Genomic DNA, 18,243 nt, shown 5'->3' on the forward strand with positions numbered 1-18,243 from the left:
CATGATGATAGCCAACCAGAATTGCTAGCTTCTCAGGGTCCATCCATTCTCCATCCACCTGTCTAAAGCCCTTGGCCTTTATCGTCAGACCCATTATATGTGACTGTAGAAAGCAGGGATCCCACACGGGTAGAGAGCTGTAGTCAACACTGACTTACGCTGTGAGTAGAGCAGTATTTGAAACTCCAGAAGGGCACAAGTAAAAAGCTGAAACACATTCTCCACCCCAAGCAGTTCAAAGACCTCTTTGACAGGGAAATCAAATAGAGGAAGCTCATTGGTACTTGGTCTCTGGCAGATTATTGGCCCATAGACCCCAGAAAACTTCAGGGAGCGGCCAGGAGGTGGAAGTGGCACCTCATAGAGTACATTGTATATGTAGCTCTCGAGGGGCAGAGGAGGGGGCTGAGGTGACGTGACTGCCTGGTGGAGCTGCTGCAGCACACTCCGACATGCCTTCATGAAAGACATGGGTGTGATGAGACAGATGCATTTAGAAACATAGAGTGTGTCCCTGCTAATGTCATAGGAGTTGAAGCGCTGCAGCTTGGTCCCAGGAATGCCTTCACCGTCTTCCATGCCACTCTGGTCTCCACCATCAGCAAGTGGAGCATGAAGGACATCATACTCAGCGTTGTGCATGTGGTAGAGGGTCTGCATTGCACTGCAGATCTGCTTGCTGGTAACTTCTTCATAAAAGGTAAGGGCAAACCCAAATGTCCGAGAGCCATCCTCCCTTGTGATAATAAAGGCATGGAACTGTGGCTCCCTGGGATCAGCCTGGGTCTTGAATGCCAGCCCTTTGGGCATGCACAGCTGCAAAAGACAATAGAAAACAAGCAGTGAGAGCATTCCTTGTCCTCTCCAGAACACAAATCAGCTAGCTACAATATACCATGTTGGACATCTGTCTACCTTCCCTAAAGCTCTCCCACATTAATACAATACACACACTAACACACTACTATTTATTTGTCTAACACAATAGAAACGTGATTTTTCAGTGTATTTGATACTCTGACAAAATACAGAATCACAGGCTATGTGTACTATAATCCTTTCTTCAAGAACTATTGGTGTTGGTGTATACCTCAATGATGTGCTGATCCAGCATCAATAAGCCTAGAGTTAAAACCACAGCACCTCCAAAATCAAACACCAAATATTGCTACCACACCCAGGATTCAAAACCTTTCTATATATTACTCTGTACTAATTTTACGGCTAACAAATACTAACCATTCCCACTGCATCCTGGTCAAACGGATTCCAGTCTACATTCTCAGGGTATCGGGCAAGGACCTTAGACTTGAATGTTCGTCTCAATGGCGTCTGCTCAAAATTTTCTCCTGTTTAAAAAAAAAAAAAAAAGAAGCAAATTGTCTTCACAAAATCCCTTTAAATCACAAGATCATGAACATAAAGTGTGGCAGTCCAGCAAAGAGCAGAAATGAAGGCAAAGGGTTAGTATGTCAGCCACCTAAGTAGAAAAGGCATCAAAAGTTACTAATATCAATAAGAAGCTGAAAAGTGCAGCACAGTTAATAGTGGACACTCTACCTTCATGAAGTTACTGCTATAAGCCCATAGTTAATTTTCTTGTAAAAGACAGAGAACGTACAAGAAATGAAAGAGGATTACCCAGCCCCAGCCCCACAAAGCCACATTCAATTTGCCTAAAATCAACTGGAAACACTCTAAGAGTATGCTATGCAATTCTGTGATAATAAAAACATGGAGATATTAAGAAGACTTTGGGGACACTAACTAATTTATTAGTTCAGAGTCTGAAATTCCTACAACTCCTAGTTTCTCCCTGTCTCCTCATAAAAACACTAGCATATGCTGAAGTAATAATATTAAAGTGAGGAGGGAAGGAGTCAAAAAAGCTGACATCTAGAGAGACGAAAACCTGAGAAATCTACTGCTCAAAAAGGCACAAGATGGTTAAAAGGCCAAAGAGTCAAAATGCCACCGGAGAGACTGAGAACCAGAAAGCTCTGGTTGCGCTGTTTGGTTTGGTTTTTACCTTCAGTCGTACTTGAAATGAAAGGGCTGGCACCATCCCTGGCTTTAGAAGCCTGAATGTACTGGCATAATGCTATATGATAAATAAAATAACAGAGTATTACAATAAAGCAGTGTTATTCAAACTTTTTGACCATGACTCCAGCACAAAATACATTTTATGTCACAAAGCAATAAGCACATATTTGTATGTATATATATGTATATATATATATAAACACATATTTGTATGTTTGTATATGTATATATACATATATATACACATATACGTGAATATATATCCTGAAACAAAAATATCACAAAATAATACTTACCCTTACTTTACACAATATTCTTTCATATTTTCTATTCCAAAATAGGCTGACTGCAAAGCTGAGCGTGATGGCCATTACTTGTTATCTCAGAGCTCAGGAGAATGAGGTAGCACACTGCACAGGGGTCTGTCTGTGCATACTAGCTAACACAATTCTATCCTACCTGTAGTTCAGAACTCAGGGGAATATATATATGGTCTTTGGTTTGTTTTTCTTTTTAAGACAGTCATTCTACATAGCCCTGGCTGTCCTGAAATTTGCTATGCAGACCAAGCTGACCTCAAACTCACAAAGATTTGCCTGCCTCTGCTTCTCATCAAGTGCTCTAATTAAATTAAAATCATGCATTATCATACCCATCAGGGGCCAGCAACATTAAGAGGGATGCACTGTTCATCATTACAGAATGTCATAGACCTAAGCTCCTCCCATAAATTATCCTACAGGCATTGCATGGGCTTCTTTTTTAGTATTGGAGATGTAGCTCAGCTGATAGGGTTTGCCTAGCACGTTCAAAGCACCATGTTCAAACCAGTTATGACGGTGCATACCTATACATATCTGTTATTCCAGTATTCTGAAGGTGAGAGCAAGAGGTCAGAAGGTCAGAACTACAGAGATGGCTCAACAGTTAAGAGCATGCACTACTCTTCCAAAGGACAGGAGTTCAGTTCCCAGAACCCACATCAGGAAGCTCACAACCACCTCAGGTCCAGATCCAGGGGATCTGATGCCCTCTTCCTGCCTCAGTGGGCACTACAAGCACATAGTGCACATAGAGACAAACAGGCACACGCATATACATACATAAAAATAAATTTAAAATTGTAAGTACAAGATCATCTGGCCTACTTCAGGCTATAGGAGGCCCTGGAAGGGATGGAGAGTTAGACACACTGCTTTCTAATGAAAATCTTTTTCATCCACTCTGAGTTTTTGACTAAACTTAGAAGCAGCAGCACATTTCTTCTAATTTTCAACTTCTGCCAAGACACAACTTTCCTTCTCAAGTAAAGTGAGTTCCAACTGCACTTTCAATTTCTCTCATCTTCCATATTCCTTCTGCCCAATAGATTCTTCCGAAATTTTCTTTTTGAGTACATTTCATCTCTCAAAATATACTTAGTAATCTCCACTCAGGAAGACTAGCACAATCAGCAGGCAGCTGGCAACCGCTACAACAAAGGCCTGTGGCTTCCACAGAATGAGTCCCAGTGTTCTCCACAGCACCTGCAGAGATCCACCCATGCAGGCCTTAACTTACTGCATAAAGTAATCCAGCAGCAAGCAGCTGACACAATGATCCTGTCTGCAGTCAGAAATCTCAGAAGGTATTTTTACCCACCTTCAGTTTTGAGAGGAGATAACTATTTCGTCTTTTAAACTTCTAAAACTTGCTAAGTTTGCTCATTTATTCTTAGCTTATCTAGAAATTTCTGAACATACACAGGGTTCAGGAGGCTACCACTGTCCAAACTAAATATTTCTGGAGACAGAGCTGTTCTAAAATGGCAACAAGGTATCCCTAAAACAAGATGAGCACTAGGCAATGGAACAAAGGACAGAAAGGGAAGCAACAGCAGCCCAGACAAAGAGTGAGCCGGGGCTGGAGAGATGGCTCAGAGGCTAACATGGGGTTTGCTTCCCACACCTACAAGGCAGTTCACAACCATCTGTAACTGCTGTTCCAGAGGGCCTAAAACTTTACTCTGGCCTCCACAGGCATCAGGCACACACACACAGTACACATACAGACAGACAAAACACTTTAAAACATAATCTTAAAATATTTTATATAAATTTTATATTTTATATAAAATAAACATTTTATATATTTTATAGAAATAAGTGTATTTTAATGTCAAATAAAGGATTACTGCATTTTAAAGGAGGGCTGAATTTTTAAAAGCAGCAGTAAAAAATTAGTAACCAAAAAAAAAAAATTAGTAACCGAAAAACATAAAATCACTGCCTGAAACTTATGTACAGAATCACTTAATCCTCCATCATGTCGGTCTCTAGAAAACTCACACACTGTAGGAATGAGACCCTGTCTCAAAAAAAACAAAAACAAAAACAAAAACAAAAAAAAAAACAAAAACAAAAACCTAACAAACAAACCTATAATATCAACAAATGTAAAAACTAAATCCCCTCCTTCTGTAGACCAGGGTAGCCCTGAACTCAGATCCAACTGTCCCTGCCTCCTGAGTGCTGTGATTACAGTCATGCACCACCGCCTAACCCTTAGCCCCATTTCTAGCAGCGTCTTAAATGTTGGGTGCTCTTCAATCTGTGACTTTTGTCTCTACAAAAAAGCATTTTGGGAAACCCTAACTAAACTTTACATGCCTTGGGATGTCTAATAGGTTATAAAATCTTTCTGCTTTGGCCGAGCCAAAACATAAATTAATATTTGTACCTCTATTGATCTGCAGCTTGATTTAAATAACCCTAAATGGAGGGGGTGAATTTTTTTTTATGAAAACATGAGTGTTTTTTTCTGGGAAGGGAACCATAATTTCTATCAGATTCTAAGTTCCAGAACTCAAAAAAGCTAGGAATCACAGGTCCAGATATTTTTCTTATTCTGGGAAGGAGACATCCCACCGTACAACAACCTCAGCAGCCACACTAAACCACATGCACCACTGCATAACTGCTCTCCAAGCTGGTGCTGGCTCAAATTAAAGTGATAGTCTTTTCTTCTTTCCTTTATAAAAAAAAAAATTCAAAATGATTTTTTTTTTGTGCACTGGTGTTTTGTTTACATATATTTCTGTGTGAGGGAGTCAGATCCCTTGGAACTGGAGTTACAGACGGTTGTAAACTGCCATATGGGGGCTGGGAATCAAACCAGGTCCTCTGAAAGAGCAGTCAGTGCCCTCAACCTGAGCCATCTCCTTTTTCCTTTCTTTGGAAGCCTATATTGAAGACAGATATAGGAGCACACGCTCGTAATCCAGTACTTGAGAGGCAGAGGAGGCAGAAGGATCAGAACTTCAAGATCATCCTTGTGACCACACGCTTTTCTGTGTGACTCACACAGAAAAATTGAGTATAAATTGTCTGGTGTTCTGAATAAGGCTGGCTGGGGTTGGGGATTTAGCTCAGTGGTAGATCGCTTGCCTAGGAAGCGCAAGGCCCTGGGTTCGGTCCCCAGCTCCGAAAAAAAGGAAAAAAAAAAAAAAAAAAAAAAAAGAACTTCTTGCACTGAATAAGGCTGGCTATAGCAGGAGTCTGCAGATCCCACCTCCTCTAAGAGTGGTAAACAAGACAGAAGGTAGACGCTTTGCTTATAGTCTTGACAGAAGGGCTCCTACCACATCAGTTTTCCTGCAAACAACCATGAACTCGACAAAATTTAACCTTAAAAAAGGAACAGGGGTTGGGGATTTAGCTCAGTGGTAGTGCGCTTGCCTAACAAGCACAAGGCCCTGGGTTCAGTCCCCAGCTCCAAAAAAAAAGAAAAAAAGAAAAAAAAAAGGAAGGAAGGAAGGAACAAAGTAAGAAACTATTGGAAAATACTGGAGAATGAAAAGCATGCATGACTGACCAGGTAAGAACTAATATTTCACAGAAGGTAGAGGCTCTGGTAAACTTCCCTTTGTCTACAGCTTCCAGCCAGCTGTCCCACTGTGCCGTAGAAAGCATCTGCACTAGCAAACCCACACTAGCCTTGCAGTCTCACCACAGGGCAAACCGGGAGACTATGACAGCAGCTAGAGAGACAAGACAAGAAATTCTAAACAGAATTAGGTAAGGGGAACCCAAAACCTGTGTATAAACTCTGCCCACATTCCTGGCCAATCCCCGAACAGACGCCACAAGGTCAAACTAAAAGAAACAAGATTCTGGGAAAGTTAACAATGTAAACACGGGCTGGAGAGATGGCTCAGCAGTTAAGAGCACCCGACTGCTCTTCCAGAGGTCATGAGTTCAATTCCTAGCAACCACATGGTGGCTCACAACCATCTGTAAAGAGATCTGATGCCCTCTTCTGGTGTATCTGAAGACAGCTACAGTATACTTATATATAATAAATAAATAAATCTTTAAAAAAAAAAAGAAAAATGGAGTCAAATTTTTAACTTATTTTTGCCTATATAGGTATGTGTGCCATCTGTGTGTCTAGTCTCCAGAGATCCCAAAAGAGAGTGCTAGATCCCCTGGAACTGGCATTACAGGTGGTTGTGAGCCACCACGTGGGTGCTGAGAGCCGAACCTATGTCCTCTGCAGAAGCAAGTACTCTCAACCTCTGAGCCATCTCTCAGCCCTTAATCCCAGTCTGGAGACAAAGGCAGGCAGATCTCTAATTTTGAGGCCAGCCTGTGGTCTACAGAGTGAGTTCCAGGACAGCCCGAGCTGAAAAATACCTTGTCTCAAAAACCAAAATTTTCAGTGTGTGTGTGTGTGTGTGTGTGTGTGTGTGTGTGTGTGTGTGTGTGTGTGTGTGTAGGTACCCACAGTATCCAGCAGACAGTGTAAGATCCCCCAAAGCTGGAGTTATAGGAAGGTTGCGAGTCGCCTGACAGACATACTAGGAACCAAACTCAGATCTTTGAAAAGCAGAATGAACTCTTACTAGTTGAGCCTACAAACATTAACAAAGATATCTAAACAAGTTTTCTGTGACATGGAGCCTTTAGAAATGAATACCCGGAGCTAGAAAGACGGCTCAGTTCTTTTTTTTTTTTTTTTTTTTTTTTTTGGTTCTTTTTTTCGGAGCTGGGGACCGAACCCAGGGCCTTGCGCTTCCTAGGCAAGCGCTCTACCACTGAGCTAAATCCCCAACCCCAACGGCTCAGTTCTTAAGAGCACTGGCTGCTCTTCCAGAGGTCCTGAGTTCAATTCCCAGCAACCACATAGTGGTCACAACCATCGGTAATGAGGATCTGATGCCCTCTTCTGGTGTGTCTCAAAACAGCTACAGTGTACTCATACATAAAATAAATAAATATTTGAATGAAAGAAAGAAAGGAAGAAAGGAAGGAAGGAAGGAAGGAAAGAAGGAAAGAAGGAAAGAAGGAAAGAAGGAAAGAAGAAATGAATACCCAAAAATCCAGGATAAAATGTCTGGTTTTATGCTTCGGTCCAGTTCTGAATGGAAATCTACACAGATGAAAGGGGTGATCAGATGAGAGGGACCCAGCAAGGCCACCTTCCTACTCAGCACTCCTTTCTTCAGACCAGGATCCCTTCAGAATCCCTCTAGAATGCAGCATTTTAAGTTTTAATTACTGTAACTAAGAGATACATGAAACAAAAGTACCTCTAACCTATAAGCCCCTGGCCCAAGGACAGATACATCCTGAAATGTTGGAGGCTACTGGTTACATAAAATGACAAGTCACACGTTTACACTATCCTAAACAGTCAGTTTGACCCAACTGCAATGGATGTGCTTGACTGCATGTACTCCTGCCCCTGATTAGATGTCCAGGATAGCCAGGGCTACCCAAAGAAAACCTGTCTCAAAAAAAACCCAAAACCAAACAATCAAAAAAACAAGAAACAAAACAAGTGTTAATGTGCCCTCAATGACAAAAAAAAAAAAAAAAAAAAAAAAAGCTTCTTTGTTCTTACCATCTTTTATAATATTATTCTTTCTAAAGCAGAGTTTCTAAGCACTAAAACTTTATGAATTGGTGCTATCAGTACTTGTTTTACAAAGTGTTCATTTAAAGCACTGCAATAGTCTTTTGGAAACCTTGTGTTTCAAGTCCGGCAGTGAGTTGGAAATGGTTCTTTCACTCTGTAGAATAACAAACAACAGACAACAACAACAAAGTAATCCAGCCAGTAACAGAATAGTTACAGCACAGTATTTTAAAGGGTTCACTCTGAATTACCCATCTACATGAAAAGTAAAATAATGTGGCTTTTAGAAGGAACATAGAAGAACTCCTTACCTTGTAATCATCGAAAAGATACAAAGTAACACAGAAAAAGAGAAAAATGATAAGCATCACAGTATAATGCTTTTGTTCCTTGAAAGTCACTAGAGTCAGAAAGCAGGGATTGGAAGATACCTGCAATATAAACTACAGACTCCCACCGAGAGCATAGCACAAATTCCAGTAAATATTTAAGAAAAATTTTAAGTCTACCTAAAAGCAAAAATAGCAAAATTATCAAGTTCCTTTAAAGCTACCATACAAAGCCAAATAGTAGTGTACCTAATTCCAACAATGGCCAAAATGAAAAGAGAAGAGGTGTGTACAGATGAGGGCGCCATGTCACACATGGCTAGCAGGAATGTCATCTGGCACACTACAAGAGCTATAGAAGGCTCTTCTGAGCCTGGAGATTGTGGCGCACACCTTTGATCCTAGGGCTTGGGACTTGAGGCCCACTAGTCCAAACAAATTCCAGGACAACCAGTACTACACAGAGAAACCCCGTCTCAAAAAACAGAATCAACAACAAAAAGACTCAACTAATGTTAATTGTCAATATACCAACACCCAGCAATTCCACTCCTACATACATTACCAAAAAGTCTAAAGGCATATTTATACAAAAATATGTGTGATGTAAATCCTAATAAAATATCAATACTCAAAAGCCTAAAACTACCCATGTGCCTAGCAAATGTAAAATTCAAAACTAAAATGTGGCAAAGTGAAAACAATGGAAAAGCATACAAAAGTGAGGATAAACAATCTAAACTACAAATAAATATAACTGCCCAGAAACATTGCAAACCCCAGCGCTGGCCTATGGCTCGGCAGCTGAGCACTTGCCTAGCTTGCTGGGAGCCTTAGGCTCAATCCCTGATGCTGCCAGAGAAAGGAAAAAGACTCCAAACCACAGAACTGGGTGTGGTGGTACACACCACTTACCCTAGTAGTCAGGAGGCTAAAGCAGGACAGTAAGTATCAAGGTTGAGACCCACGTGGGCTACAAAGCAAGTTCAAAGCCAAACTAAGCTGTAGAAGAAAATGCTATTTCAAAAACTACAAAAGAATGCAGTGTAAGATTCTCAGGTGTTGGCAACCTGGCTATATTCAAGTTGCCAAAATACTATCAGAGTATACATTTAATGTGTATCTATTTCAATGGCTTTTTGCTTTAAGTGAGAGTCAACTCTGGATTCTGACCTACTACATGTGAATCCCCACCTTTCTTTATGATAGCCTGCAAGCTATCATAGGTGTGGCTCTACCTAACAAATTAAGAAACTGAACCAAAATTAAGCAAACTGCCCCACAGCATGCAAACAGTAACAGGAGGAGCTAGGTTTCTAACCCACAGACTCAGGTAACAGATCTAAGCTCCAGGTTATAATGTCTCCTTCTGACCCTAGAAGCCACCTCAGCTTTGAAGAAATAAACACATCATATTCTAGGGGGGAAAAGTCGTGAGAGTTAAAGGACCCCAGTATAGTGGAGAGAGGGCTCAGAGGTTAAAAGTATCCACTTGAAGAGGTCCCTGAACACACTTTAGGTAGCTCACAACTACCTGTAACTCCAGCTCCAAGGGATCTGATTCCAGGCACGGAACTCACATGACACATGTGAGTGTGAGTGTGCGTGTGTGTGTGTATACGCATATATATCTGTAATTAAAAATAAGTCATTTACATTTTAATAAATAATAATTTTAAAGAGTTAAGGAACCCCAAATTCAAGTCTTATTTGTACAAGCCAATTACAAGAACTTGAACACGTTTCTCAGAGAGTTCTTAGTCACAATTTCTAGTCTGTAAAATGAGGTTCAGAAATTCTACCTGCTTTTGCTTCTCCTGCATAGGTTCCAAATCCTGCTTGCTTTAAAAGATAAAGCATAAATCTAGGCTTAGTGATGATTGTGATGACAGCTACCAACAATAAAAACAGTCCCTGACTTTTTCCCTAAATCACTGAGGTTGCTAAGGAAATACATGATGGTCTAGCCCACAAGAGTTTGACTTTTACCTGAGTTATATTGCTTGAGACAAAATCAGGCCTAAGTTGTATTGGTTTGGGGGGTTTGCCTCGGGTTTAGGTTGTTTGAGACAGGGTTTCTCTGTAGCTGTTCTGGAACTCACTCTGTAGACCATGCTGGCTTCAAACTCAGAACCCCTGCCTCCCGGGGTTAAAGGCATATGCCGATGCCACCGCCTGCCTTATGTCATTTTTATCTATTCTCAAATTCCATTTATCTCTTATTTACTAAGTACAGTAACAGTAAAGCACAGGTAGCCCACATCTCTCTCCTTTTCCCTGACCTCTTGTCCTAGACTCTCCTTTACTCCTCTCTATTTCTTGTTCACAATTGACACAATTCAAGCTCTGCCTTTGGCATCCTGAGGGGGTGTGTCCACATCCTGATTCCCAGCACCCATGAATGCTATCTTATTTAGGAAAGGATAACACAGACATAATCTTGATGTAGAGATGAAATCAACATAAATTAGCTGGGTGGATTCAACAAGCAATATGAATCCCTATAGACAACACAATAAAGGAGACACACTACAGGGGGACAGGAAGACAAGAGATGGGAGGGGTGTGGTCAGAGTCCAAGAATGGCCAAAGAGACCAGAAACTAGAAGCAGAAATCAGGAATCATTCTCTAAGAGCCTCTGGGAGTCTGTGCCCACTGATAACCTGGATCATGAACTTGCAGCCTCTAGGAAGAGGGGGACCTGAATGACTGTATTGTTTTAAACCTGGACAGTTGTGATCATTTGATCTGGCAGCCCACAGGAAACTAATACCCATTCCAAACCACATTCCTTTACCCTCCCCACTCCCATAACAAATTCACTTGCCTTCTAAGTAAGGGAGAGCTTTAATTACCCTTAAATTGCATCCCAACTCAATTTCCCCAAGGCACCCCTTAAAAGTAATGAGAAATTATAACAAAAGGAGAAATTATAACAAATATATCCAGATAACTCGATTAAAATGTAAGACTCTCACTATGTTACCTAACTTAGATCAAATTTACAGGCTTCCTACCTCAGTTCCCCAAACTGCTAAGATTATAGGAAAGTATCACCAGACTCAGCTCTGTCTGAGTTGCTGCTGCTTGGGAGTGTGGAGGGCAACAACCTTGAAGCAGTTAGTTTTCTCCTCCCATTATGTAATTCTGGGGATCAAACTCAGGTCATTAGACTTGAAAGCAAATGTATTTACCCTGAAGACTCCTAATCATCATTTTTAATGTGTAGAAACATATTTGAAACATACAGGAAAAAATATTCCTGACAAAAAGTTTAAATAAATCAATCAGAAAAAGATCAAAACCACAATAAAAATGTGAACAAAACACCTAGACAAGTAATTAACAAAGAAATGTAAAAACTGGAATGGAGGGGAAGGGAGGACTCAGCTTCTCTGATGATTAAATTCAGACAATTTTCTTCCCCAAGCTTGGAAATGTTCTTTAAAAGCAATAACACATTAGAAGCATTGTCCTAATTAAGGCTACTATTCCTGTGACAAACAACGTGTGGAGGAAAAGTGTTTACTGAGCTCCCACTTCTACATCACAGTTCATCACTCAAGTCAGGACACAAACTCAAAACCTAGAGGCAGGCACTGATGCAGAGGCCATGGAAGGATACTGCTTACTGACTTGCTCCCCTATGTACAGTCAGCCTGCTTTCTTATAGAACTCAGAACCATCAGCTAAAAGGCATCCCCACTCACAAGGGGCTGGACGCCTCCCACATCAACCACTAATTAAGAAAATGCCCTACAGGCTTACCTACAGCCATATCTTATGGAGTTCTTTTCTCAACTGAGGCTCCCTCCTCTCCAATGACTCTAGCTTATGTCAAGTCAATAAAAAACTAGCCAGCACAAGCAGAGAGAAACAGTGACTCAAAACTGTTAATGAGAGAGCTGGAGTGATAGCTCAACAGTTAACAGCACTGACTGCTCTTCTAGAGGACCAGGCTTCCATTCCCAGCACATACACGGTGACTCACAACTGTCTGTAACTCCTATTCTAGAGATCAGACACTCTCTTAGACATACATACAGGCAAATCACCCATTTAATTTAAGTAATTAATTAACTAATTAAGCGTGCACACAACAAAACCTTACAGCATCTAGCTGGGCTGTGATTACACGCACACATGCATGTAACATGTATCAAGCTATACACTCAGAGTTGGTGTCTACTTTTTTCTGAGATAAAAAACTTCAAATTTGCCAGGTGTGGTGGTACACAACTTTGATAGATCTCTGTGAGTACAAGACCAGCCTGGTCTACATGGTGAGTTATAGAACTATATAGAATCATAGAGTGTATAGAGGACTCAAAAACAAAAAATAAAATACAAATTCCAAAGGAACCATGTAAATACATCAGAATGCTTCCAGAGCTTGATTCTAGATAAAGGAATCATAAGTTACTTCTCAATTTTTCTATAATTATGAAGTTCCTAAGAGAAGTGTGTGTTTTAAAACTTACTGGAATCTTTTTGTTTTTGGATTTCATTGACTGTGTTTTCTTTTAGACCAGGCTAGCCTTAAACTTGCCACATAGCTGAGGATAACCCTTAAGCTTCTGGTCCTCCTGCCTCCACCTTTTCAGTGCTAGTGTTAGAGCAGTGCTAGGGATAAAACCCAGGGCTTTATGCAAAAACTCTACCAAGATGGCTACATGCCCAGGCCAAGCCACTCACTATTGTATTTTTTAAAAATACAGAAATGTTATTTCACACAATGATGACTCCCCTTCCCCCCAACCCCAAGACAAGGTCTCACTGTGTAGCTCAGGCAGCCTGGAATTCACTACGTACACCTCTAGCACAGAGATCCCTGGTCTGGTTCTTTCCTAGTTTGTTTCAATGCACCTTGCATTCTCTTTCCAGCTAGATCTGACACAGAACCTGATGAGCTAAGATTCACACAAGAGGCTGAATGGAGGATGGCAGGAAGTAGGATGAGTGCTGAATGACTCATTAATTTCAATAATAAAAGAAAAAAGGTAAGGCTTCCATAGAATTCATTTAGCACGGCCTCACTTGCCCCAATAATTCTGTGCACATCTGCTTATACGTTCTCCCTCATGCAATCCTACAAACTAGTTCTGGCATCATCATTCGCAGCCTCATAACTGCAAGTGAAGCAGGAGTGACCAACTCCAAAGCCCAACTTTGCAGTTCCTCAGTGCTTCTTTCTCCAATACCAGGCCTCACTGAAGAACACTCGGCTGAGTAAGTGTGGAGCTTTAATTTCCCAGCTGTGCCAGAACTGTGGCAGAGTGCTTATTCAGCATGCATATCGTCCTAGGCTCAATCCCAAACGCTGGAAAGGAAGTGGGACACACTCTCATAATCAGTATAGTATATACAACAGGGACTGGCTGGTTTGATAAAATATGTTTCTAAGCCCCACTCCAAAATTTTCTGTTTCTAAAGGCAAAATGTATAGCCTGGCCAGGTTCTCTGTAAGCCTAGGAATTCAGAAGGCTAACACAGTGATGTCCCCAATTCAAAAACAGTCTGAAAAACATGTGACCTTACCTCCAAAAAAAAAAAGGTTGAGGGCAGGAGGTAGATAGATATATAATCCAAAAGGTCACTGGATTGAGTTTTATTTTTGTAGTAAATTCTGGGAGCTGCTGTAATTGGTCCAGAGCACACACAATGAAAAACACTGGTCTACAAGGCCCAACATTTTCCCATCATATTGATAATCTCACTTACTAGCTATCTAGCCTTGCCTACCTTTTGAACAGTTCTGTGTGTAACATCAAGCCAGGCAGTGGTGGCACACGCCTTTAGTTCCGGCACTTGGGAGGCAAAAGCATTTGAGTCTTTGTGAGTTCAAAGCTAGCCTGGTCTACAGAGTAAGTAAGATCCAGAACAGCCAGGGTTACACAGAGAAACCCTGTGTGTGTGTGTGTGTGTGTGTGTGTGTGTGTGTGTGTGTGTGTGTGTGTGTGTGTGTTGGGGTGGGGATGCAGCATTCTAGAAGAGGATAAGACATGAAATGGTCAAGAATTTGGGCTAGCCTGGGTTACATGACCTACATGACCCTCTTTCTCAAAGTAAAGTATGAACATCCACATCCACCCTGGCCTAACAATCCTGATCCTATCAACTCTTTCCACCCCTTACACACTACATGCTACTTATTGAGAATGTTCTTTTTTCTTTCCTTTTCTTTCTCTTTTAAACAAACTCTTAATATGCAGCCCAGACTAGAATTCACTATGAAACCCAGGCTAGCCTGGAGCTCTCAATTTTCTTGCTTCAACCTTATGTTTAGTTTTATTTTATTATTTATTTATTTGTTTGTTTATTTATTTATTTATTTGGTTTTTCACATGGTTTCTCTCTGTAGCCCTGGTTGTCCTGGAACTCTCTTGCTGTAGGCCAGGCTAGCCTTGATATGCTGGCCTCTGTTGGACAAAGGACATGCACCACCACTGAGCTAAGTTTAATTTTTAATATCTGTCTCTCTCCACCTAAAAGAGCTCCGCAAGAGAATTTCACTCACTAACATGCCTTTTGTGCCTCAAATAGTGATTACAAGATCTACAAAATTCTACAAATAATAGCTAAATGAGGGAATGAAAATCAAATAAAGACCAACCTTGTGACTGTTGTTCACATCCATGTGCTATGGCCTAAGCTAGGGTTTTGTGCATGCTAAGCAAGAGCTCTTCTAATAACACCTCCCAGTCCAACTTGAGGTCTTCTAGACAATCACTGCCTACAAGATACTCTAAATTAAAACACATCTGTGATGGTTTGAATGAGAGACATTTGAATAGGTCCCAGATGGTGAGTGTTTGGAGAAAATGAGGGGTTATGGCCTTCTTGGAGGATATGTGTCACTGGGGCAGACTCTGAGGATCCAAAAGCCTCCCATCATTTCTACTTAGCTCTCTCCCTTCTTGTGTGTAGTTCAAAATGTGAGCTCTTAGCTGCTACCTCAAATCCATCCCATCATCATGGGCTAATCTCCTGGAACTATAAGCCCCAAATAAGCGCCTTTTCTGTCAGCTGCCTTGGCCGTCTTCATTATCACCACTGCCTGCAGTTTCTGATTAATATGTCTAACGCCTCAGAATACTATAAATGCCTACCTCTCCCCACCCTCAAAGAGAGAGCAGGATTGTGTCCCACACAGCTTTGGAAGCCAGAGCCCCATCACTAAGCTGGCATTTCAGTACAAATGTGTGTGACAGAGAATTTTAGAGACAAGAACATGTTTCTAAATCTTCTGTGTGAACTCAGCTAGCTTAAATTTGCTGCACTGTCCTTTCCTGACCTCGACACGAGGATGGATGGCATCTGAACTTGTCAGTAAAGAATCACTGTTCATTTTCTATGATAACGAGGCTGGTAACTCCACTTTCTCACTTCTCTGGGATTTACAGTGTACTTGTGAGCAGGATGGTCAGCTGAGGCCAGTACAAAAATTGTCCTTATGGAAAGTAACTGAGATGATGCCCTTGGCTAAATGCACCACACACTCATAACCAAGCAACAAAGCCAACCAAGCCAGATCAGTCAACCAACATAAAACACAAACACTCTTCTAGATAGTCACAGTGCACCACTTTTCAAAACCCAGAAATGCAAGGGAAAAAGTCTTCACACAAACATGAGAAATGGGGGGAAATGGACAATACCAGACTAAGCATCAAACATTATTTAGACATATAGGACCTTAGGGCTTAGCAAATTATTGTCAGTTCAGCAGATGGTATCTCTACATATGTTGTATTTCTGCTATGGTCTCACTGTATCACCTCCAAAATAACATGTTGTCAATGTGACAGTATTAAGTACTGGGACCATTACTGGGTGATTAAGAGTCCCAGTTCTTAGAATAGGCAGGAGGATCAGAAGTTCAAGGTCATCATAGTAAAAGGTCAGCCTGTGCTATATGAGATTACCTTTTTTTTTTTTAACTTAAAAAAGAGGTAATTGGGCAAGGAGGACTGCTCTCTTTAATAGGCTCAATGCCAAAATAAAAGAGGCTTTAGTTAGAGCTCATTTTTCCTTCTGCTACAAGCAGATACAAGAAAACTATGTCCAAGCCACTTTGAGCTGAGTCTCCCAGTCTCACATGGCCATGAGAAATGCATGTGTGCACTTTATAGTATTCTCTTAAAGCAGCGGCACCAATAAGCACAGCAAATTCCAAAGGATGGGTGGGTGGGTGGATGGATGGATGGATGTGTGTGTATGTGTATATATATATATATATTTTTTTTTTCTTTCTCAGCAAGAAACTGGACAGGGCTGGGGATGACGTGCATGGGTAGGAGTGGTGGCCTGGTAGATGCAAGGCTCTGAGTTCAATCCCTAACAGGGACATGGGAGTGAAGAGAGGTGACTGAGTCAATAGAATTGGCTAAATAGAATCATTAAAGACACAACTAGGCCTTGTGGGTTATGCCTGTAATCACAGCACACTGCATCCAACGCAAGAGAAAAGAAGAGAGTATAGTCTAGACTATGTAGCAAGATAAATACATTCATCTCTTTAATATACAAATCATGAAATAACCAAACTCCAAAACAAAATGTTCCTCTCACCAATAGTCAGTGTAAAGTTTGACTCTGGACTTTCAGACTTTTAAGAATTCAAGAACTTTAACCACAGTCCTTGCTATTCTCTCTGACAGACCTCTCTCTCACATCCACTACTCAGCACTTAGGAAAATTTAAAGTTTGGCTTATTACATTCCAAAAGGTTAAATATTATGCCTTACATCAGAAAACCAGTTAAGATCTGAAAAGAAGCTGCTGTCTCTCCATAATAACACAGGAAACCATCATTACGAACTTACTATATGATCCAAGTTTTCCAGCAAAGGGGAAGAGCTCTACCTACCTGACTCTAGGTCAAGAGAAATTTCTAATATAGCTCTGTAACATTTGAAGTTGTGTAATGATCAGGATTTTATAATCAGGGAAAATTAAACTTCTTAAAACATTTACTGTATTTATTTATTGTGTGTGTGAGTCATAGAACAAATAACTTTTGAGAATCAATTCTTTCCCTACACGTGTGGATCCCTTGACACCAGGCTTGGCAGCAAACACCTTTCCTTGCTGAGCCATTTCACTGGCTCAGAAAATGTTTAAACTTTTTAATGATCAAATCAAATAAAAGTAGAAAAAGTAAGGGAAAAGACACTTTCCTAAAATTAAATCTCTAGTTTTTTTTTCAATAATATAACGAAATTACTCCTAGCTACATATCTAGGCTAAGCCAATGTTATAAAGTCATCATTGATAAATTACAAAACAAGGGGCTGGAGAGATGGCTTTATGATTAAGAGCATTGGCTGCTCCTCCAGAGGACCTAGGTTCCATTCCCAGTATCTGCATGGCATTTATATCCATCTATAACTCCAGTTCTAAGACACCTAGCACCTTCCTTTGGTCTCCAAGAACACCAGGTACATGTGTAGTACATAAATGCAGATAAAACATTCATACACATAAAATAATAATAAATTTCAAGGTTTTTTTACAATTACAAATAAACAAAAAAGCATCAGAGATGATACTCTGATTTCAAGAAGAATGAATTCAAGACCTGATAGATGGTTCGGTGGTTAAGAGCACTCGAAAAGGATTGGGTTCAGTTCCTAGCATCCACACCAGGCACACAACTACCTACACTCCAGTTCCAGAGAACTGAATGCCCTCTTCTGGCTTAGTGGGCATGGCATACATGTACACATGAGCAAGCAGGCACACACAGGGATAGATGAGCAGGCAGACAGACAGACATAAAACTAAACATTTTCTTCTTTTTTGGGGGGGGGGGGTACTTTTTGTGAACAAAGCTGTTTCCCTGATTGCTCTTTTCGGTATATTTGTCATTCATATAGGACGGCTGTTGTTTCTTCTAATGTTGTGAGCCTGTATGTCTGCACAGTGCCTCAGCCCAAAAGGCATCACATCACCTGGGACTGGAGTTAG

General features: G+C 40.8%; 1 protein-coding gene across 2 annotated transcripts in view; it reads right to left on the reverse strand.

Annotated features, from left to right (window-relative positions):
- The window catches only part of Dennd5a (DENN domain containing 5A), a 65,749-nt gene that overhangs the window by 39,326 nt on the left and 8,180 nt on the right, over window positions 1-18,243 (reverse strand). The window contains 3 exon segments of one of the 2 annotated variants that reach the window (NM_001107546.2): window positions 159-816; window positions 1,240-1,349; window positions 2,030-2,101. In NM_001107546.2, the coding sequence (NP_001101016.2) occupies window positions 159-816; window positions 1,240-1,349; window positions 2,030-2,101 (840 nt within the window). 2 annotated transcript variants of the gene reach the window in all.

This window comes from Rattus norvegicus, chromosome 1 (genome assembly GCF_021556685.1).
Source record: "Rattus norvegicus strain SHRSP/BbbUtx chromosome 1, alternate assembly SHRSP_T2T, whole genome shotgun sequence".
Lineage (NCBI taxonomy): Eukaryota > Metazoa > Chordata > Mammalia > Rodentia > Muridae > Rattus > Rattus norvegicus.